Consider the following 23,564-nt stretch of genomic DNA (forward strand, 5'->3'; position numbering starts at 1 on the left):
CTGAGGTTGTAGAGAGAAGGCAGTGGATTGAATTTCGACCTGACAGCATTCTCCAGAGAAATAGTAGGCATGAGAGAGAGCAAAGGGGAGAGACTGAAGGCTGTGACCTACAAACAAGCTTAACTACCTTCACTTCACCCAGGGTGGGGTATCAGCAGACAGATTAACACTACCCCTGAAGGAGCCATGGTGCCCCCCCCGACACAGCTAGGGAGGTGGGAGATAGAGACTTACGGAGAGATCAAACAGGGGATAGACAGACAGAGAGACGGCCAGAGGGAGGGCCAGACGGACAGACAGACAGACGGCCAAAGGGAGGGCCAGACAGACAGACAGACATCCAGACAGACAGCCAGACAGATACCCTGTGGCGGAGGTACAGTAGTGGAGGCACCGTGATTCTCCTGAGTGATTAGTCTCTATCAACAGTAGCTGACTGACAGAGGGGTGAGTGGAACAGTGCAGGCTGCTTCTTGTAAATAACACCAATAATATGGTTCTTACTTCACAGCAGCATGCTTGGGCATGGCATGTATCTAGGATGTTTATGAGTAGGACTCTGTGTTATTCTAATAATGGCTGTGTCGACTGTAAAGACTAATGTTCTGATTAAATAAATAGTCATTCTGAACATAAAGGTTAACGGTTCTGATTGAAATAACACCTGTCTAGTTCATGCTTTTATTTGTTATTCTTTACTGTAGATGTAAAATGTGTCTTGCATACTACCTACCGGTCAAGACTTTCAGAACATTGACTCATTCAAGGGTTTTTCTTTATTTGAACTATTTTCTACATTGTAGAATAATAGTGAAGACATCAAAATTATGAAATAACACATATGGAATCATGTAGTAACCAACAAAGTGTTAAACAAATCAAAATGTATTTTGTATTTGAGATTCTTCAAATAGCCACCCTTTGCCTTGATGACAGCTTTGCAAACTATTGGCATTCTCTCACCAGCTTCACAAGGTAGTCACCTGGAATGCATTTCAATTAACAGGTGTGCCTTCTTAAAAGTTCATTTGTGGAATTTCTTTCTTTCTTAATGTGTGTGAGCCAATCAGTTGTGTTGTGACAAGGTAGGCAGAGTATACAGAAGATAGCCCTATTTGGTAAAATACCAAGTCCATATTATGGCAAGATCAGCTCAAATAAGCAAAGGGAAACGACAGTCCATCATTACTTTAAGACATGAAGGTCAGTCAATACGGAACATTTCAAGAACTTTGAAAGTGCAAAGTGCAGTCGCAAAAACCATCAAGCGCTATGATAACTGGCTCTCATGAGGACCACCACAGGAAAGGAAGACCCAGAGTTACCTCTGCTGCAGAGGATAAGTTCATTAGAGTTACCAGCCTCAGAAATTGCAGCCCAAATAAATGCTTCACAGAGTTCAAGTAACAGACACATCTCAACATCAACTGTTCAGAGGAGACTGTGTGAATCAGTCCTTCATGGTCGATTTACTGCAAAGAAACCACTACTAAAGGACATCAATAAGAAGAAGAGGGTTGCAAGGGCCAAGAAACATGAGCAATGGACATTAGACCGGTGGAAATTTGTCCTTTGGTCTGGAGTCCAAATTGGCGATTTCCACTGTAAAGCATGGAGGAGGAGGTGTTATGGCGTGGGGGTGCTTTGCTGGTGACACTGTCTGTGATTTATTTAGAATTTAAGGCACACTTAACCAGCATGGCTACCACAGTATTCTGTAGCAATACGCCATCCCATCTGGTTTGGGCTTAGTGGGACTATCATTTGGTTTTTCAACAGGTCATTTTTATTTTTTAAATGTAACCTTCATTTAACCAGGCAAGTCAGTTACAATGACCCAACACACCTCCAGGCTGTGTAAGGGCTATTTGACCAAGAAGGAGAGTGATGGAGTGCTGCATCAGATGACCTGGCCTCCACAATCCCCCGACCTCAACCAAATTGAGATGGTTTGGGATGAGCCAGACAGCAGATTGAAGGAAAAGCAGCCTACAAGTGCTCAGCATATGTGGGAACTCCTTAAAGACTGTTGTAAAAATATTCTATGTGAAGCTGGGTGAGAGAATGCCAAGAGTATGCAAAGCTGTTATTCTGCTGTAGAAACTAGTACAAATAAAGAAAAACCCCTCAATAAGTAGGTATTCTAAAATTCTTGACCGGTAGTGTATTTGGGGGTGAATTGGCGTAAATTACTTTAAGCTTACATTTCTGTTAAATAATTATGAGTATTAAAATTGCCAATAATGTGAGTTGTTTCTCCTCCCACTTCTTTATCTGCCTTTACCTGATATGTCTCTTCTTCTGCAGTACCTGATATTTTTCTTGATAACTTCAGCAGCGTTGTGCATTTCTCTCTAGAGTAAGGGGACAAACTGTCCTCACAAAGAACTAAATAGAAGCTGAATGACAGACCAAGGAATGGAGAACCATGACAAGGGTGGAGGTGAAGGAGGAGGAGAAGGAGACAAGAAACATCTCCCAGAGGAGGTGAGCGAGAGCGACAAGGAGACCAAGGACCAGCGCAACAAGGCGGAGAAGGGAGAGAAGGAGACAGAGAACAATGGTAGTGAAAAGGAGAGGGTTGAGGGGAAAAGGGAAAGCTGTCGTCGCTCAGGCTCCCTGTGGAGGGGGGGCTGGGCCCTGACGGAGCGGCTAGCCATCAACGTGTCAGGGATGCGCTACGAGACACAGCTCCGCACTCTGGCCCAGTTCCCTGACTCCCTCCTGGGGGACCCTAACCGCAGAATTCGCTACTTTGACCCTCTGCGCAATGAGCTGTTCCTGGACCGGAACCGGAACTGCTTTGACGCCATCCTCTACTTCTACCAGTCTGGCGGGCGGCTGCGGCGGCCTGCCAACGTGCCCCTGGATGTGTTCTTGGATGAGCTGCGCTTCTATGAGCTTGGTGAGGAGATCATGGAACGCTTCAAGGAGGATGAGGGCTTCCCCAAGGAGGAGGTGCCTGCGCTGCCTGAGAACGAGATGCAGAGGAAGGTTTGGATGCTTTTTGAGCACCCAGAATCCTCCTCGGGCGCACGCATCATCGCCATCATCAGCGTCATGGTCATTGTGGTGTCCATCGCCATCTTCTGCTTGGAGACGCTGCCTGACTTCAGGAACGAGAAGGAGCTCCGAGAGGTGAGAGGGGGCCGTTGTGGGGCCAGGGGCCTGAGGGCCAAACATAAATGACACACAGGAGAGAGAGAATGAGAGATAAACAGAGAATAGTAGAAAAGGAAACAAACAAAGGGACCAGGAGAAAGGAGAGGCTGCGGGAGATGTACATAAAGCACAGATAGAGGAAGGAGAGGAATGAAGAGAGGAATGAAGCGAGGGATGAAGAGAGGAATGAAGAGAGGGATGAAGAGAGGGATAAAGAGAGGAATGAAGAGAGGAATGAAGAGAGGGATGAAGAGAGGGATGAAGAGAGGGATAAAGAGAGGAATGAAGAGAGGGATGAAGAGAGGAATGAAGAGAGGGATGAAGAGAGGAATGAAGAGAGGGATGAAGAGAGGGATGAAGAGAGGAATGAAGAGAGGGATGGAGAGGAATGAAGAGAGGGATAAAGAGAGGGATTAAGAGAGGAATAAAGAGCAGAATAAAGAGAGGAATGAAGAGAGGAATGAAGAGAGGGATGAAGAGAGGGATAAAGAGAGGGATAAAGAGAGGGATTAAGAGAGGAATAAAGAGAGGAATAAAGAGAGGAATGAAGAGAGGAATGAAGAGAGGAATAAGAGAGGGATGACAGTTAGTGGATGACAGTTGGTGAAAGTCAATGACAGATGTCACCCTGTGGAACATAAATACTACATGTGTGACGACACAGGCCCCTTACAGGGTTAAACACAACATGCGACACACACACACACACACACACACACACACACACACAAACACAGGACAGAGACATTTCTGAGATTATTTTAGTCATATCGTTAAAATTGAGGGAAAGGAATGGGAAGAGTGGGGGGTGAGGAGAGGGGGAACTAAAGTGTGGTAGGAAAACAAGAGAAATAGGTTGGAGGAGAGAGAGAATCACAGTTAGGGAACTAGAGAAAGAGGGAGGTTGCAGGTAAGAGCGGGAGAGAAAAAGGGGTGGGACAGAGAGAGATGAGGGGCAGGAAGGGAGGGGTAAATATGGACTGCACAAAGAACATTATGCTTTATTGATGGTATCTCCAGATCACTGTCCATCTGTGTCTCACATTGACTGGTGCTCCAGGATCACTGCCAAGACGACTCCGTATGGGAATAGATGGAGTTGATAGGAACATATAAACGGAGAGAGGGGGAGAGAGAGAGAGAGGGAGAGAGGGAGAGAGGGAGAGAGAGAGAGAAAGAGGGAGAGAGGGAGAGAGAGACAGAGGGAGAGAGGGTAAGTGAAAGTGGAGTGCAAAGGAGGAGAGTGGAGAGGAGCGTGTCTCACGTTACTCCTTAGAGATCTAAAGGAGCTATATATAGCGTAAGGACAACCCTAAGAGCACATCAACACGTAAACGTTGGTTCCCATTAATAAACACACTGACTCATACCCACTGAAAGAGGCATGGAAAGAGTAGTACAGAACACCTATTTGATGACTCGCACAAAATTAAATGAACTTCACCTGCCAAGTGGCTTACCGACAAGGTTGGCTTAGCTGCCTTTGGATTTTGAGGGATCATGCAAAAGCACAGAACACATGGTATACGGTGGGTCTTACCGAAGCGCACATGCACACACCCGACCTCTCACACTCACTCAGTCACTCACACACACTCACATGATCAGAACATCTGACAGAAGACACACAGCGCTCTGTACAGACTCAAAATGACAGCATAGGTGGCAGCAACTGAAAATAAATCCTTGTCTTTTACAAGACGACCACCTCCCGTTGCGACGGTAGCTCTAGACACTGCATACAGTATTGAAAGACATGCTGTATGGTTCTGTGACCATTTGGAATGAGCGGCTAGTTGTTATTCCGTTCTTATTGGGTGACAAAGGGTGAGAATGTCTGTCGGGTCAGTGTGATCATGGCTTTTCAACCTCATAAAGGTGAGGAGAAATGGAACTAAAGTGGCTGACAAATGTGAGGGCAAATGTCACTGTCATTTCAGTTGGTAAAAGCATTCCAGGCCTCTACATAAAGACTAACATATGCAGTATATGCACAAACAAACAACTGCTGTATACGCACCTCACACAGGCACACTCATGCAGGCACACGGACAGGCACTAACACACAGAGTATCATAGACTTTTGCTTCACTATAATTTTATCACAGGCAATAACAATTCTGAGCCATTTGCCTCCAATCCATCTTATGGCTGGACATACCATAAAACCTAAATTTGACTGTCCCACTTTGAACCCCAAGACTGCTTCTTAGAAAACATTGTAAGGATGAAATGAAGTGTCAGATTCCTCAGTCAGTCCAGACGCTGTGCTGTATGTAACATTAGCCGTTGTCACATGCAGTCTTGCTCTATAATGTTTTTCTTCTGTTTAAATATAGAGACGAAACACATTTGCATCAAGGTCTGTGGAAAGAAAGAGAAAGTGTGATTGCACAAGTGAAGTTATACACAGTATTACAGTTATCACAGTCTTAATCAGACCGTGATAACAGATGCATTTTCCACATGTGCTGAGGAAAAACTTTGCCACCTTTAAAATAATCACTTCTCCTCCCTCTCTCCTCTTTCTCATGTTTACAGTAGTCATCATGGTTCTCCCCGACCTCTGTCTAACCTTACACCCTTACTATTTCTTAATAATGAATTCATGTCCTTCATTACCCTTGTAATGAACACGAGGAGAGACAGAGAGCTGGTTTCAAGTGCAGGGTGCAGCAGGTGTTTATTGTAAAGGACCACAGGAGGAGGCAGGTAGCTGGGTCCAGGGGCAGGCAGAAGGTCCTACACAGGGGGTCCAAAAGGGAACAGTACAGACATGGAAAAGGCTAGTAATGTAGTCTGGGAGATCAGGCAATAGGTTGATAACAGGAAATCCGATTGGCTAAAGTACAGGCAGGGAATAGGCAAAAGGTACCGTTAGTGAGATAGGCAAAAACCATCATACACAGGAGGAGTAAATCACAGGAAAGCCAGCGCTCTGAAAGACGTGTGTTACAAAACAAACAAAACCTCACAGTGATGTGGAGCAAAGAACTGAACTAAATAGTGTGTGATAATGACATACAGGTGTGTGAACAGGTGATTAGAATCCAGGTGATTGGGATCTGGAGAGTGAGCTGCGTTCAGGGGATCTACGTGTTGGAGGGTGTGAGTTGGAAGGAGACGTTACAACCCTGTTTGTTATCTCTTGTCTAAACCACGGTCATTCCCCCCTTCACTGTTCTAGCTACCCTCAATCTCTCCTGCTTCATTTCTAACACCACTCACTTTCCCTCTCTCCTTCTCTCCCCCCAGAAATTCACCTACCAGCCCCATCCTACCCTCCCCAACATCACCATCCTGGTCCCTCCCACTGGCAGTGCTTTCCATGACCCCTTCTTCCAGGTGGAGACCATATGTATCTTCTGGTTCTCCTTTGAGCTCATTATGCGCTTAGCCAGCTCCCCCAGTAAGCTCCACTTCTTCAAGGACGTGATGAACACTATCGACTTCCTCGCCATCATTCCCTTCTTCGTCACTCTGGGCACAGAGCTGGCCAGGGACAAAACCTCCAACAAGGACCCGGGCATGTCTTTGGCCATCATCAGGGTCATTAGGCTGGTCAGGGTGTTCAGGATCTTCAAGCTGTCGCGTCACTCCAAGGGCCTGCAGATCCTGGGCCAGACTCTGAAGGCCAGCCTGAGAGAGCTGGCCCTGCTCATCTTCTTCCTCTTCATCGGAGTCATCCTCTTCTCCAGCGCTGTCTACTTCGCCGAGGCGGACAGCCCCGACACGGTGTTCACCAGCATCCCCGAGGCCTTCTGGTGGGCCGTGGTCTCCATGACGACAGTGGGCTATGGGGACATGTACCCTACGACTCTGGGGGGCAAGCTGGTGGGCTCCATGTGTGCCATCGCTGGTGTGCTCACCATCTCCCTGCCAGTCCCCGTCATTGTGTCCAACTTCAGCTACTTCTATCACCGAGAGACGGAGTGTCTCGAGAAAATCAGTGAGTACACCCACATCAGCACCTCTCTCTGGGAGGGTGAGGATGAGGAGGGAGACGAAGGGGAGGGAGATTACACTCCCCTGTATGTGGGTGACTGCAAGGGAATCTGTAACCCCCTCAATGGGACACTGCTGTCAGGACTGTGTGCGGGGCAGGACGAGTGGGAGAACAAAGGCAACGTGTACCTCAGGGAACCCCTGGTCACTCAGGTGTGAGACAGGATGGCTGGATAGACAGAGGATCTGCTGAATACAACCCTGGTACTCTGCCTCTAAGTTAAATAGAGAGAAAGATAAAGGAGGATGGCAAAGTAAAGGAGAAGAGACAAAAAAAATACTATTTTACTCAAGGACTTACTTGCACCGTCAATGGCTTACACCGTTTACTACAAACAGAACTGATGAGACCATGGCAGAGATATTGTGACAGCTTGCTTTTTGCTAATGTCACTGAGAATCGAGTATAATGCCATCATATTGACAATAAAAACAGCTGAAACAGAATGTATATTTATTTATGATATATTTACCAGATTGTAATAACAGTTTATACAGTACATACAACTCTAGCAATTGTAAATGTTGGTGTTTTTAAGACATGAGTGAATTGCAGTGCCATTTTATATGTTATTGTGTGCTAGCTAGCTAAATGCACAGGGCCGTTTTGAATGTGTGCAGAGGGTTGACTAAGGGCGTTTTTACCATTTTAGTGAACCCAGTGCAGTTTGCAAATTTTTTTGTGCAGCGTGAACACTCTCAAAGAACTCAGACCCCCTCAGAAGAAGAGAGAAGAGCCCCTTAAGCAAACCGAACTGAGATCATCTCGAGAGCTGGTCTGAGTTCGGTTCTCCTGAATTCCGAGGTTTGATTCCTTTTTTAGGGCAATGTGAACACAAAGCTCCCCAGGTTACGCTTGTCATTATTTCCACACGACACACTAGGCTACTGCAGCATTGTTTCCCTTGCCGTAACCGCTCACATTGGTGCCACAAAAGAGAGAAGTGGATGTGCAGGTTCATGGAAAACAACGTGTTTTTTTGTATTGATAAGCGATGGTCAAGAATACACAGAAATGTTTAGTTTTTAGTTCAGACTATTTGTTTGCCATATGTGATCTATAGGCTAAGAGAGGTTCATAAACTCTTTATTTGATTGTGGGGTTTGAATAGTGTGAGAAGACAACAACATATTTGGTGAGAATCACAACATAGGGTCCAAAATCAATTATATATCTCAAAGGGCGGTAGCCTACATTGGGTGTACAATATTTAATTACAGCCTTATTTCATCTGCAGTTATTCTTCTGCTATTTATTCTGTTAACAATAATATTTACATGTAGTAGTGTCTTCTGATTAAAATGATTATTTCTCCCCTTTTTTCACTAAATGCAGTCTATTAGCTTTCAAAATGTAAGCAGGTGTATACAGCTGTCCGAGAACACGTTTTGATGGAATGTCTTGTCCTGCACTGCACTTTGTAAAACCCTGGAGTGCATTGAGTGAATTTTGGAAAAAGATCTTGGTTCCTTTCTAAACATGGCAATGCAAAGAGGACTTGGACCACAGGATAGGTGAAGTGAACTGACAAAAGAGTTGAGACCTCATTCAAAGATCAGTTCTTTTAAAGAGGACTATGTGTAAAAACACTCAATGTCCTGATGGGACTGGGCACCGTCTCTGAAAGCTATGGCAGAAATGCTCTGCAGCGATATTGTGGTGACGTGGAACACAAAGAGATCAGCCTGGTGGTGGCTGTGGTGCAAACAGAGAGCAGCCCTAAGCGTTGGTCCTGGGCCAGTGGAGAGTTTTCAGTGTGTAATGGAGACAGCTAGGCTGGGCGGCAGGGAAATCTGATCCTGGACCTGTCAGGCTTCCAGCTGACCCTTCCTCCCAATGGCTGTGCAGGACTAGTAGACTAGTCGACTAGTCACTAGTAGATACCACTGGCCTACATCCATACTCACCCCACTGGGTAGAAGTACTTTACTGGTCATCCAAAGACACATCCCTGCCCCTGTCCATGTTACCATGGTGCCTCAATTATCTTGCCTACTTAGAATGTGTCTTAACAAAATGCTTTGCACAGTGTTCAGTATTTATACTGTGCTTTATAAATATGTTCTTATGATCAGAGATTGTGAGCTGCACAGATAGTGGGTTGTGTATGTGCGTCTGTGTATGTGTGTGCGCTGTGTATGTGTATATGTGTGTGTGTGGTTACCAGTATGTGTGTGTGTGTGTGTGTGTGTGTGTGTGTGTGTGTGCGTGCGTGCGTGCGTGCGTGCGTGCGTGCGTGCGTGCGTGCGTGTGTGTGTGTGTGTGGTTACCAGTGTGTGTGTGTGTGTGTGTGGTTACCAGTAAATGTTCTGTGTGTTTGTGTGTATGCACGTGTGTGTATGCACGTGTGTGTGGTTACCAGTATGTGTTCTATGACTGTGAACCCTGTTAATATTTGTTGTATTTAATAAAGATAGTATTTTATCAGTTATCTAAATGAGTCCCTGTTTTGTTAACAGAGGGGAGATGAGTCAGCAGATGCCCACTTCACCACAAAACAATTATCTAAACAACAACAACCAAAATGTCTAGTCTTTCAAAATGTTGACATAATATGTTAAATGTCTGATATTATTGGTAGGTTTAGACACCATCTGTTTAACTTGGTGAGAGAGCAGATTGGATCATTTGAGTTCCCACTTCACATGCACCCCAAAGGATTGAGTTGATTTCCCTCCTTGCAACTATCTCTTTAGACTCTAGAGGTCAAAGCACTCAGTGCAAATCCTCCTAGTCATCCCAGCTCAGGGACATCATACTGAGGACTCTGTGGTTGCTTCTTCTGAGCCATGAAGCCAGAAGAAATATGTACTGTGTATTTTGCAGATTGAAATAATTATGTAAACAATAACGAATTATACAAACAACATACATTTTATGGGACAACCATACAAACAAATCCCATGAGTACAGTGATTCATGTCTGCAATTGTCACGCCCTAACCTTAGAGATCCTTTTTATGTCTCTATTTTGGTTTGGTCAGGGCGTGAGTTGGGATGGGCATTTCTATGTGTTGTGTTTCTGATGATTTTTTTTATCTCTATGTTTTGGCTGGGTATGGTTCTCAATCAGGGACAGCTGTCTATCGTTGTCTCTGATTGGGAACCATACTTAGGTGCCTTTTTTCCCACCTGTCTTGGTGGGAAGTTGACTTTCTTTATGCCACTTAGCCTTAAGCTTCACGGTGTTGTTTTGTAGTGTGTATTGTTTTGTCCGGCGTCTTTTTCTTTATTAAAGAACATGTACGCTCACCACGCTGCACCTTGGTCCGCTCCTTTCATCAGCCCTGACAGTAATGCATTTCTTTCTGCAACATTCTTCACCCTCCGCCCTGAAAAAGCCTAGTTGGCAGAAATGGTGAAATGTGCAGGTGGGATTAAACAAACATGCGACAAGTGTGACACTAATGTAATGGCATCAATAACCATCCTCTACATAGAAATAACATCACCCAGTTCAATACCCTACTCTGCCAGGGAGGACTGAGGAAACTCAGTGACTGTTGCTAAAAGAGAGAAATGCTTCTAAATAAAACTGGAGACAAGCCAGACTGAAGTGAAGTTGAAATGAGTTGATGGGTTTTCAGCAACACTGACGGTTTGAGCAGATGAGTCTCTTCATACCCTCACTGCTTGATGACTGTCTCAATGATTACATACCCTGACCCCCCCCCCCCCCCCCCCCCCCGGGTTGGCTGACATTCCAATGTCGTGTTGTTAGCAGTTTCTAGTGTAATATATGGACAACTCATTTTGTGGTTTTGAGTGATTTATGCTTGTTTTTGGTTGCTATTCATTGAATTGCCCAAAAAAATACAAGTGGCAATCTTGTTGTGTAAGAAATTCCTGTATGCGAGCTGAAAAGACTCAGTTCACTACAATAAATAGAGTAATGAATCATAGTCTGTCTGTTTTGTTGAATACCTTCACCCAGAGAGTCGAGGCATGTCTGTCCCTGTTCACTGGGTTCACTAGGTGGTGGTGGCCTGTTGTGGCCTGAAGCTTTCCCTTATTATCTACCTGTTTCTCTCATCCTCTCCTCCTCTCTCCGTGACGTGCAGGGTCCCAACACTAACGTCAGTCCTGTTTGCAATTACCCACAGTGCCCTGCGCTGTCTGGAAGAATGAGTTGGATTGACGTCTTTCTGGCCATCTGCCGTTCTTCTATTCCTCTCTTCTCCCTCCCTCCCTCCCTCCCTCCCTCCCTCCCTCCCCAACTCTTCTTTGAGAGGATTAAGTGTCTCTGTGTGTCTTTGTCTCATCAACGTGTGTGTGTGTGTGAGTGTGAGTGTGTGAGTGAGTGAGTGAGTGTGTGTGTGTGTGTGTGTGTGTGTGTGTGTGTGTGTGTGTGTGTGTGTGTGTGTGTGTGTGTGTGTGTGTGTGTGTGTGTGTGTGTGTGTGTGTGTGTGTCTGTGTCTGTGTGTGTGTGTGTTCACGGTCTGGTGTGCCAGTTGCAACTTGAACGTCCAGTAATATCCTTGTCCACTGGATTTCATCACTGTCTTTAGTCACAAAATATTGACGTGTGTCCCCTTTTTGTAGTACTAATCTGTACACAGTTTTTACACAAGGTACAGAAATAACCAAATCTTTGTCATTGTAATTTAAATAAATCTCTAAGATTTTATTACATACAATATACACAAAACCTGGATCTGCAAACCTGCATTAAGACTGAAGGATTTGGGTAGGCAGTAATGACCTTCAATGAAAGGCATTTCAGAGGGACAGAGGAAAACAAATCAATATGACAGAACCAATGAGAATATCTCTTAATTAACCAATAAATAATTAAAGTACAAGAGTAATGAAACAACAAGTAGATGAATACGTGAATCAAAATGAAAACAGACTGCTGTGCAACACAGACTGAAGACTGTTGTGCTGGAAAAAATGTATAAAATTACTAACAACCATCATTTCAGACAGCAGACGATGACAAAAAATGACTAACCATACATAAGTACTGAGAAATAACAATATTAACAACAATAACCGTATTATGATTGTCATTTCAGGACAAGTTGAGGTACAAGTTGAGGTACAAGATGAGGTACAAGATGAGGTACAAGATGAGGTAAAGTCAAGTGAAGTGTTGAGTGTGTTGAGGACAAGGAGAGGAAGAGAAGAGAGAGAGAGGAGGTAGAATAGTATAAAAATAGTTTGACTACAGTGTGTTTGTTACCTTTAATTACATATAGTTGCTACACGCAAGTTTATCTCACATTTTAACTTACATATAAGTAGAATTAATAATTATTTGTTGAATCATTCGATACAGTACAGCTGGAGATGGACGACGTTCTACAGATGACCTTTTGGAAGTTGAGAAGAGAACATTTCTGATTGTACGTTGACTGACACTGAACACCAAGATCTCAGTACAGCGTCTCTCTCAGCCACGCTAGAGGGTAGAGGATAAGGTTGAGGAACTGGCTAGCTGAAATGGTTAGAACAAGACAATGATTATCAGAGAATAGAGCTGGGTTAACAGAAGACACAACACTAAGTTAAAGCTCCCTTCTACAGCACACTGAAGCGTAAAAGTTAGGGCATGGGCTCTTTTTTTAAAGATTATTAAAGGGTGTTGCCATAGCAACTTAAATATCGTCATCGCTCAAAGCAAGCTTATTGATCCCTGATCCTGTCAAACAGGACTCAAATCACACAAGAACACTCAAATCAGACAACTACTAAATAGTAACCATTTGTAGAGCACTGCATCCACCAACCCAGACCCCTATCAAAAACACCACAGTGGTACTAGGTGGTAGAGTGCAGTAAATTGTGGGAAGTGTAGTGAAACTGTGGTATAACAGAAGTGTTTTCATAGAGGCGTCCCAATCAGGGCAGGTCGCAGGGCAGGATGGTGTTCCTGCGGTCGTAAGCAGTGTCGTCACTCTCTTCTCCTTCACTCCCTTCATCCAGCACCCTATCCCTCTCCTCCTCTTCCTCTGTCTCGCTCTGATATCGGTCGCTGTCTCGCCCCCGCAGTCTCTCTCTCTCTCTTCCTCTATCTCTCTCTCTGTCTCTCTCTCTGTCTCTCTCCCTGTCTCTTTCCCTGTCTCTTTCCCTGTCTCTTTCCCTTCTGTCTCTATCCCCTCTGTCTCTCTCTCTGTGGGAGCGAGGGAGTGTGGGGATCTGGGAAGACAAAGAGGAATAGTCAGTCAGAGACAGGCCATCGAAGGACCATCCAACTCAAATGTTCACACAAATATTCCATTGATATCAATACATGATTAACAAGAAGTTAGGATTGAGCCCTAGGACTAATGGTAGCTGTAACCCTGCCTACCTGGTTGTCGTGGCTTGGCAGGGCGCAGTAGCCAGGCTCTGTTCTGCGGAGGATGCGTGGGGAATGGGTACGGAAGGCAGAGGGCCGTGGGGAGTTGGAGTGGGAACAGTTGGAGCGCGGGGAGGGAGAACGGACAGAATGGGGGGACGGAGAGCGGACGGAGCGGGGAGAGTTGGTGATGGAGTAGATCTGTGACAGGTTGGAGTGGCCGTGGTGGTTGAGTTTGGGCGGGCGGGGGGAGCGTGGGGGTAACTCGGGGGGTCTCTTGGGGTCCACCAGGTCTATCTCGGTGAGGACAGGGGGCGGGGGGATGAACTCCTCATCCTCAGGGGAGAGGAGCTCGGCGTCAATCTCAGCTAGCTCTGCCCTGGACAGGTGGTCCACAATCCCAGCACCAAACGAGTCGCCCACCACGTTGATTGAGGTACGCATTCTGTCACTGGCCCAACAGACAGACAATGCTGGAGTCAGCCATGACTGATCACTGTGTTAGAGGTACACTACAAGACAGGAGCTCTCATGGATGAGTAGATGCCAACAATAGCAATGGCATCTACAGCTAAGTACCACCCTACCCTTTACAGTTGACAACATGCGTTGCATTTTGACAGAGCTTGACGTACCCTACTTTTCTTTCATAGAGATAATCAGCAACATTGAATCATTGTAGTCTAATGTCATCATGCTGTTGAAAACAAAGACCAGAGTATCTGAAGTGTAACATCACAGTGATTGTGTGTATGTGACTCACAGCAGCCAGTCGACAGCGATGAGCAGGCTGATGTCCTGGGTGGGCAGGCCCACAGCTGTAAGGATCAACAGCATGGTGACCAGGCCTGCGCTGGGAATACTGGCCGCTCCCACACTGGCCAGGGTGGCTGTCATACTGAGAGGAGAGGAGGGGAAGGAGTGAGGGAGAGGAAGGAGAAGAGGGAATTGATGTTACACACATCTTTCTCATTCCAGGACATTGTCACCACAGAATGCATTAGCATGTGACTCATAAAAGTCATCAGCAACCACAACTGATACATACTGTAAACCTACAGTTAGATGACTATTTCAAGGTATAAAACCCATGGAGGAAGTGACACAGCTTTCTCTTACATACATACAGAGCATGACAACCTTAAAAACATCACTGCACTTGAGTACTATACCTAAAAGCATAATATATTACACCCAGGTAACAAACCTCAACACAAAAGTATCCTAAGAAACCCCCTGGGCCAGGGTTGTTAGTGGTAAAGAAGAGGCCTACCTGACGGTAACGATCTGTCCTGCGTCCAGGTTGATGTCATTCATCTGAGCGATGAAGATGGCTGCCACCGCCTCGTACAGGGCTGTACCGTCCATGTTGATGGTGGCTCCGATGGGCAGTACGAAACGCGTCACGCGCTTATCGATCTTCAGATTCTCCTCCAGACAGCGAAATGTGACAGGTAACGTTCCCGCACTGAGGGAAGGAGAGAGAGGGTAAGAAAGGGATGTAGACAGGTCGAGAGAGATAACGGGATGAAAATACAGTTGGGGAGAGAGGGTATAAAGATGTTATAGAGAGAGAAGTATTCAGAAAGAAAATAATGACAGAAATTGTGAGGGAGAGTGAGGGAGGGGGAGGGTGAGAGTACAAAGTGAGAGTTAAAAAAGAGGGGAGGGGGACAGAGAGGGTGAGAGAAGGGGTGAAATATAACAGCATTATCATAACAGCAAGTGTATTTTACAATCCAACATGTGAATTGCAGGAATTTGATTTGAGCCTAAGCTAAGCCCAGGTCATAATATAATTAGAGAAAGTTGATAGGATTACTCTTATTCTGTAAAGCCTCCCTAATGCGTCAAAATGACAGTTGGTTTGAGCAGCACAACAGATTCAGAAGCAGCGGAAACATGGCCAGTTTGGCACGTACAACCTTATCCAGAGCCCCAGACATTTACAACGCAGGGTCTATCTGTCTAAAACCTTATCCAGAGCCCCAGACATTTACAACGCAGGGTCTGTCTGTCTACAACCTTATCCAGAGCCCCAGACATTTACAACGCAGGGTCTGTCTGTCTACAACCTTATCCAGAGCCCCAGACATTTACAACGCAGGGTCTGTCTGTCTACAACCTTATCCAGAGCCCCAGGCAGGGACTGTCTGTCTACAACCTTATCCAGAGCCCCAGGCAGGGTCTGTCTGTCTACAACCTTATCCAGAGCCCCAGGCAGGGACTGTCTGTCTACAACCTTATCCAGAGCCCCAGACATTTACAACGCAGGGTCTGTCTGTCTAAAACCTTATCCAGAGCCCCAGACATTTACAACGCAGGGACTGTCTGTCTACAACCTTATCCAGAGCCCCAGACATTTACAACGCAGGGTCTGTCTGTCTACAACCTTATCCAGAGCCCCAGACATTTACAACGCAGGGTCTGTCTGTCTACAACCTTATCCAGAGCCCCAGGCAGGGACTGTCTGTCTACAACCTTATCCAGAGCCCCAGACATTTACAACGCAGGGTCTGTCTGTCTAAAACCTTATCCAGAGCCCCAGACATTTACAACGCAGGGTCTGTCTGTCTACAACCTTATCCAGAGCCCCAGACATTTACAACACAGGGACTGTCTGTCTACAACCTTATCCAGAGCCCCAGACATTTACAACGCAGGGTCTGTCTGTCTACAACCTTATCCAGAGCCCCAGACATTTACAACGCAGTCTGTCTAAAACCTTATCCAGAGCCCCAGACATTTACAACGCAGGGTCTGTCTGTCTACAACCTTATCCAGAGCCCCAGACATTTACAACGCAGGGTCTATCTGTCTAAAACCTTATCCAGAGCCCCAGGCATTTACAACGCAGGGTCTATCTGTCTAAAACCTTATCCAGAGCCCCAGACATTTACAACGCAGGGTCTGTCTGTCTACAACCTTATCCAGAGCCCCAGACATTTACAACGCAGGGTCTGTCTGTCTACAACCTTATCCAGAGCCCCAGACATTTACAACGCAGGGTCTGTCTGTCTAAAACCTTATCCAGAGCCCCAGACATTTACAACGCAGGGTCTGTCTGTCTACAACCTTATCCAGAGCCCCAGACATTTACAACGCAGGGTCTGTCTGTCTAAAACCTTATCCAGAGCCCCAGACATTTACAACGCAGGGTCTGTCTGTCTACAACCTTATCCAGAGCCCCAGACATTTACAACGCAGGGTCTATCTGTCTAAAACCTTATCCAGAGCCCCAGACATTTACAACGCAGGGTCTGTCTGTCTACAACCTTATCCAGAGCCCCAGACATTTACAACGCAGGGTCTATCTGTCTAAAACCTTATCCAGAGCCCCAGGCATTTACAACGCAGGGTCTATCTGTCTACAACCTTATCCAGAGCCCCAGACATTTACAACGCAGGGTCTGTCTGTCTAAAACCTTATCCAGAGCCCCAGACATTTACAACGCAGGGTCTGTCTGTCTAAAACCTTATCCAGAGCCCCAGACATTTACAACGCAGGGTCTGTTTGTCTACAACCTTATCCAGAGCCCCAGACATTTACAACGCAGGGTCTGTCTGTCTACAACCTTATCCAGAGCCCCAGACATTTACAACGCAGGGTCTGTCTGTCTACAACCTTATCCAGAGCCCCAGACATTTACAACGCAGGGTCTATCTGTCTAAAACCTTATCCAGAGCCCCAGACATTTACAACGCAGGGTCTGTCTGTCTACAACCTTATCCAGAGCCCCAGACATTTACAACGCAGGGTCTATCTGTCTAAAACCTTATCCAGAGCCCCAGACATTTACAACGCAGGGTCTGTCTGTCTACAACCTTATCCAGAGCCCCAGACATTTACAACGCAGGGACTGTCTGTCTACAACCTTATCCAGAGCCCCAGACAGTTACAACGCAGGGTCTATCTGTCTAAAACCTTATCCAGAGCCCCAGACATTTACAACGCAGGGTCTGTCTGTCTACAACCTTATCCAGAGCCCCAGACATTTACAACGCAGGGACTGTCTGTCTACAACCTTATCCAGAGCCCCAGGCAGGGACTGTCTGTCTACAACCTTATCCAGAGCCCCAGACATTTACAACGCAGGGTCTATCTGTCTAAAACCTTATCCAGAGCCCCAGACATTTACAACGCAGGGTCTGTCTGTCTACAACCTTATCCAGAGCCCCAGACATTTACAACGCAGGGTCTGTCTGTCTACAACCTTATCCAGAGCCCCAGACATTTACAACGCAGGGTCTGTCTGTCTACAACCTTATCCAGAGCCCCAGACATTTACAACGCAAGGACTGTCTGTCTACAACCTTATCCAGAGCCCCAGACATTTACAACGCAGGGTCTGTCTGTCTACAACCTTATCCAGAGCCCCAGACATTTACAACACAGGGTCTGTCTGTCTACAACCTTATCCAGAGCCCCAGACATTTACAACGCAGGGACTGTCTGTGTACAACCTTATCCAGAGCCCCAGACATTTACAACGCAGGGACTGTCTGTCTACAACCTTATCCAGAGCCCCAGACATTTACAACGCAGGGACTGTCTGTCTACAACCTTATCCAGAGCCCCAGACATTTACAACGCAGGGTCTGTCTGTCTACAACCTTATCCAGAGCCCCAGACATTTACAACGCAGGGTCTGTCTGTCTACAACCTTATCCAGAGCCCCAGACATTTACAACGAAAGGACTGTCTGTCTACAACCTTATCCAGAGCCCCAGACATTTACAACGCAGGGACTGTCTGTCTACAGCCTTATCCAGAGCCCCAGGCAGGGACTGTCTGTCTACAACCTTATCCAGAACCCCAGACATTTACAACGCAGGGTCTGTCTGTCTACAACCTTATCCAGAGCCCCAGACATTTACAACGCAGGGTCTGTCTGTCTACAACCTTATCCAGAGCCCCAGACATTTACAACGCAGGGACTGTCTGTCTACAACCTTATCCAGAGCCCCAGACATTTACAACGCAGGGTCTGTCTGTCTACAACCTTATCCAGAGCCCCAGACATTTACAACGCAAGGACTGTCTGTCTACAACCTTATCCAGAGCCCCAGACATTTACAACGCAGGGACTGTCTGTCTACAACCTTATCCAGAGCCCCAGACATTTACAACGCAGGGTCTGTCTGTCTACAACCTTATCCAGAGCCCCAGACATTTACAACGCAGGGTCTGTCTGTCTACAACCTTATCCAGAGCCCCAGACATTTACAACGCAGGGACTGTCTGTGTACAACCTTATCCAGAGCCCCAGACATTTACAACGCAGGGACTGTCTGTCTACAACCTTATCCAGAGCCCCAGACATTTACAACGCAGGGACTGTCTGTCTACAACCTTATCCAGAGCCCCAGACATTTACAACGCAGGGTCTGTCTGTCTACAACCTTATCCAGAGCCCCAGACATTTACAACGCAGGGTCTGTCTGTCTACAACCTTATCCAGAGCCCCAGACATTTACAACGAAAGGACTGTCTGTCTACAACCTTATCCAGAGCCCCAGACATTTACAACGCAGGGACTGTCTGTCTACAGCCTTATCCAGAGCCCCAGGCAGGGACTGTCTGTCTACAACCTTATCCAGAGCCCCAGACATTTACAACGCAGGGACTGTCTGTGTACAACCTTAACCAGAGCCCCAGACATTTACAACGCAGGGACTGTCTGTCTACAACCTTATCCAGAGCCCCAGACATTTACAACGCAGGGACTGTCTGTCTACAACCTTATCCAGAGCCCCAGACATTTACAACGCAGGGTCTGTCTGTCTACAACCTTATCCAGAGCCCCAGACATTTACAACGCAGGGTCTGTCTGTCTACAACCTTATCCAGAGCCCCAGACATTTACAACGAAAGGACTGTCTGTCTACAACCTTATCCAGAGCCCCAGACATTTACAACGCAGGGACTGTCTGTCTACAGCCTTATCCAGAGCCCCAGGCAGGGACTGTCTGTCTACAACCTTATCCAGAACCCCAGACATTTACAACGCAGGGTCTGTCTGTCTACAACCTTATCCAGAGCCCCAGACATTTACAACGCAGGGTCTGTCTGTCTACAACCTTATCCAGAGCCCCAGACATTTACAACGCAGGGACTGTCTGTCTACAACCTTATCCAGAGCCCCAGACATTTACAACGCAGGGTCTGTCTGTCTACAACCTTATCCAGAGCCCCAGACATTTACAACGCAAGGACTGTCTGTCTACAACCTTATCCAGAGCCCCAGACATTTACAACGCAGGGACTGTCTGTCTACAACCTTATCCAGAGCCCCAGACATTTACAACGCAGGGTCTGTCTGTCTACAACCTTATCCAGAGCCTCAGACATTTACAACGCAGGGTCTGTCTGTCTACAACCTTATCCAGAGCCCCAGACATTTACAACGCAGGGTCTGTCTGTCTACAACCTTATCCAGAGCCCCAGACATTTACAACGCAGGGTCTGTCTGTCTACAACCTTATCCAGAGCCCCAGGCAGGGACTGTCTGTCTACAACCTTATCCAGAGCCCCAGACATTTACAACGCAGGGTCTGTCTGTCTACAACCTTATCCAGAGCCCCAGACATTTACAACGCAGGGACTGTCTGTCTACAACCTTATCCAGAGCCCCAGACATTTACAACGCAGGGTCTGTCTGTTTACAACCTTATCCAGAGCCCCAGGCAGGGACTGTCTGTCTACAACCTTATCCAGAGCCCCAGACATTTACAATGCAGGGTCTGTCTGTCTACAACCTTATCCAGAGCCCCAGACATTTACAACGCAGGGACTGTCTGTCTACAACCTTATCCAGAGCCCCAGACATTTACAACGCAGGGACTGTCTGTTTACAACCTTATCCAGAGCCCCAGGCAGGGACTGTCTGTCTACAACCTTATCCAGAGCCCCAGACATTTACAACGCAGGGACTGTCTGTCTACAACCTTATCCAGAGCCCCTTACATTTACAACGCAGGGTCTGTCTGTCTACAACCTTATCCAGAGCCCCAGACATTTACAACGCAGGGACTGTCTGTCTACAACCTTATCCAGAGCCCCAGACATTTACAACGCAGGGTCTGTCTGTCTAAAACCTTATCCAGAGCCCCAGACATTTACAACGCAGGGACTGTCTGTCTACAACCTTATCCAGAGCCCCAGACATTTACAACGCAGGGACTGTCTGTCTACAACCTTATCCAGAGCCCCAGACATTTACAACGCAGGGACTGTCTGTCTACAACCTTATCCAGAGCCCCAGACATTTACAACGCAGGGACTGTCTGTCTACAACCTTATCCAGAGCCCCAGACATTTACAACGCAGGGACTGTCTGTCTACAACCTTATCCAGAGCCCCAGACATTTACAACGCAGGGACTGTCTGTCTACAACCTTATCCAGAGCCCCAGACATTTACAACGCAGGGTCTGTCTGTCTACAACCTTATCCAGAGCCCCAGACATTTACAACGCAGGGTCTGTCTGTCTACAACCTTATCCAGAGCCCCAGGCAGGGACTGTCTGTCTACAACCTTATCCAGAGCCCCAGACATTTACAACGCAGGGACTGTCTGTCTACAACCTTATCCAGAGCCCCAGACATTTACAACGCAGGGTCTGTCTGTCTACAACCTTATCCAGAGCCCCAGACATTTACAACGCAGGGACTGTCTGTCTACAACCTTATCCAGAGCCCCAGACATTTACAACGCAGGGACTGTCTGTCTGTCTGTCTGTCTGTCTACAACCTTATCCAGAGCCCCAGACATTTACAAAGCAAGGACTGTCTGTCTACAACCTTATCCAGAGCCCCAGACATTTACAACGCAGGGTCTGTCTGTCTACAACCTTATCCAGAGCCCCAGACATTTACAACGCAGGGTCTGTCTGTCTACAACCTTATCCAGAGCCCCAGACATTTACAACGCAGGGTCTGTCTGTCTACAACCTTATCCAGAGCCCCAGACATTTACAACGCAGGGTCTGTCTGTCTACAACCTTATCCAGAGCCCCAGACATTTACAACGCAGGGACTGTCTGTCTACAACCTTATCCAGAGCCCCAGACATTTACAACGCAGGGTCTGTCTGTCTGTCTGTCTGTGAGTTGGTCTGTGATCACCCAGATTCATGCACCGTTGGCTCTGCAGCTCTGGATTGTCAGCCCTGGGTTAACCTAAATAGCTCAGCACCCAATACATACATACATAACACCCCTCCATATAATTTACTACAGTACCTGATGCCATACAGTACCATGCAGTGCTATTAAGGAAAATACACACCAGCACAAATTATCTAAACATAGTATATACCCCCCCCCCCCCCCCACACACACACACACACACACACACCCAACCCCCACTAGAGTGTTCCTCCCCTACCTGCTGGCGGTGCCCAGGGCAGTGATCCAGGCCTGGAAGATCCCGGAGTAGAAGGTGAAGGGGCTCTTCCTTGTGATGGAGAAGAAGATGAGTGGCAGGATAATGCCCCCGTGGATCATTAGGCCCACTATGACAGTCACCATGTACATGCCCAGCTGTCTAGCCACCACCTCCAGGTCCCCGATGGCTGCTATCTTCCCTGAGATCAGAGAGGCGATACCAACTGGAGAGTACCTGGAGACACAACATTGCTAATGAGGAGGCTTCTTCCAGAATTTTCCAGGTGTAGGAAAATATATGGGGAGAGGAAGCCACTTTAGACTATTGAGACACACTCCACCGATGGCATCAATACTGAAGAGACAGTGGGACTACAGCTGGGCGGGTCATAGGTCATAGCAACACAAGCTTGGCATCTGAGGTGTAAGGGATGTACTGTGTGATGATCTGTGAGGAAGATGTAATTTAGCCAGAGTTTTTTGGTAGAGTAGTTAGTATACTATGTGTGACCAGTGTGTTTAGTGTACTGTGTGTTGATCTGTGTGTTTAGTGTACAATGTGTTGATCTGTGAGGAAGATGGCATTTAGCCAGAGTTGTTTGGTAGAGTAAATAGTATACTATGTGTGACCAGTGTGTTTAGTGTACTGTGTGTGGATCTGTGAGGAAGATGGCATTTAGCCAGAGTTGTTTGGTAGAGTAAGTAGTATACTGTGTGACCAGTGTGTTTAGTGTACTATGTGTTGATCTGTGAGGAAGTTTGCATTTAGCCAGAGTTGTTTGGTAGAGTAAGTAGTATACTGTGTATTACCAGTGTGTTTAGTGTACTATGTGTTGATCTGTGAGGAAGATGTCATTTAGCCAGAGTTGTTTGGTAGAGTAAGTAGTATACTGTGTATCACCAGTGTGTTTAGTGTACTATGTGTTGACCAGTGTGTTTAGTGTACTATGTGTGACCAGTGTGTTTAGTGTACTATGTGGTGATCTGTGAGGAAGATGGCATTTAGACAGAGTTGTTTGGTAGAGTAAGTAGTATACTGTGTATTACCAGTGTGTGTAGTGTACTATGTGTGACCAGTGTGTTTAGTGTACTGTGTGTGACCAGTGTGTTTAGTGTACTATGTGTGTCACGCCCTGGTCTAAGTATTTTGTGTTTTTCTTCATGTATTGGATCAGGCCAGGGTGTGGCATGGGTTTTTGTATGTGGTGTGTATGTATGGGGATTATAGCTAGTGGGGTGTTCTAGCTAAGTCTATGGCTGTCTGAAGTGGTTCTCAATCAGAGGCAGGTGTTTATCGTTGTCTCTGAATGGGAACCATATTTAGGCAGCCATATTCTTTGAGTTTGGTGTGGGTGATTGTCCTTAGTGTCTTGATGTCCTTATTCTGTGTTAGTTTACACTAGTCTAGGCTGTTTCGGTTTTCGTTCATTACGTTGTTTTGTAGTGTTTGTGTTAATTCGTGTTTCGTTAGTTGAATAAACATGGATCGCAATCTACACGCTGCATTTTGGTCCGATCCTTGCTACACCTCCTCGTCCGAGGAGGAGATTGAAGAAAGCCGTTACAATGTGTGACCAGTGTGTTACGTGTACTGTGTGTGACCAGTGTGTTTAGTGTACTGTGTGTGACCAGTGTGTTTAGTGTACTGTGTGTGACCAGTGTGTTTAGTGTACTATGTGTGACCAGTGTGTTACGTGTACTGTGTGTGACCAGTGTGTTTAGTGTA

General features: G+C 46.5%; 2 protein-coding genes across 4 annotated transcripts in view; one reads left to right on the top strand and one right to left on the bottom strand.

Moving 5' to 3' along the window:
* The first annotated feature begins 54 nt into the window (after positions 1–54).
* Positions 55–9,599, top strand: LOC110486644 (potassium voltage-gated channel subfamily A member 1). 2 transcript variants are annotated; one of them, XM_090196888.1, is made up of 3 exons: positions 55–447; positions 2,359–3,138; positions 6,418–9,599. In XM_090196888.1, the coding sequence occupies exons 2-3, from the start codon at positions 2,404–2,406 to the stop codon at positions 7,324–7,326; spliced, it is 1,644 nt and encodes a 547-aa protein (XP_090053014.1). In that variant the 5' UTR covers positions 55–447; positions 2,359–2,403; the 3' UTR covers positions 7,327–9,599. The 2 variants fall into 2 exon arrangements, with proteins under 2 accessions (XP_090053014.1, XP_021414078.2); XM_021558403.3 differs by having other exon boundaries at positions 244–447; positions 2,308–3,138.
* Positions 9,600–11,768: 2,169 nt separating this feature from the next.
* LOC110486646 (excitatory amino acid transporter 2) overlaps positions 11,769–23,564 on the bottom strand; it is a 41,676-nt gene continuing 29,880 nt past the window's right edge. For both annotated transcript variants that reach the window (XM_090196887.1, XM_036941348.2), the window contains exons 7-11: positions 21,840–22,073; positions 14,725–14,919; positions 14,215–14,349; positions 13,464–13,902; positions 11,769–13,309 (exon numbers count right to left, since the gene is read on the bottom strand). In XM_090196887.1, coding sequence (XP_090053013.1) covers positions 13,013–13,309; positions 13,464–13,902; positions 14,215–14,349; positions 14,725–14,919; positions 21,840–22,073 — 1,300 coding nt within the window. In that variant the 3' untranslated portion in view covers positions 11,769–13,012. The remainder of the gene's footprint in view (positions 13,310–13,463; positions 13,903–14,214; positions 14,350–14,724; positions 14,920–21,839; positions 22,074–23,564) is intronic.

Source organism: Oncorhynchus mykiss, chromosome 13 (assembly GCF_057628025.1).
Source record: "Oncorhynchus mykiss isolate SJ-2025 chromosome 13, ASM5762802v1, whole genome shotgun sequence".
Taxonomy (NCBI): Eukaryota; Metazoa; Chordata; class Actinopteri; order Salmoniformes; family Salmonidae; genus Oncorhynchus; species Oncorhynchus mykiss.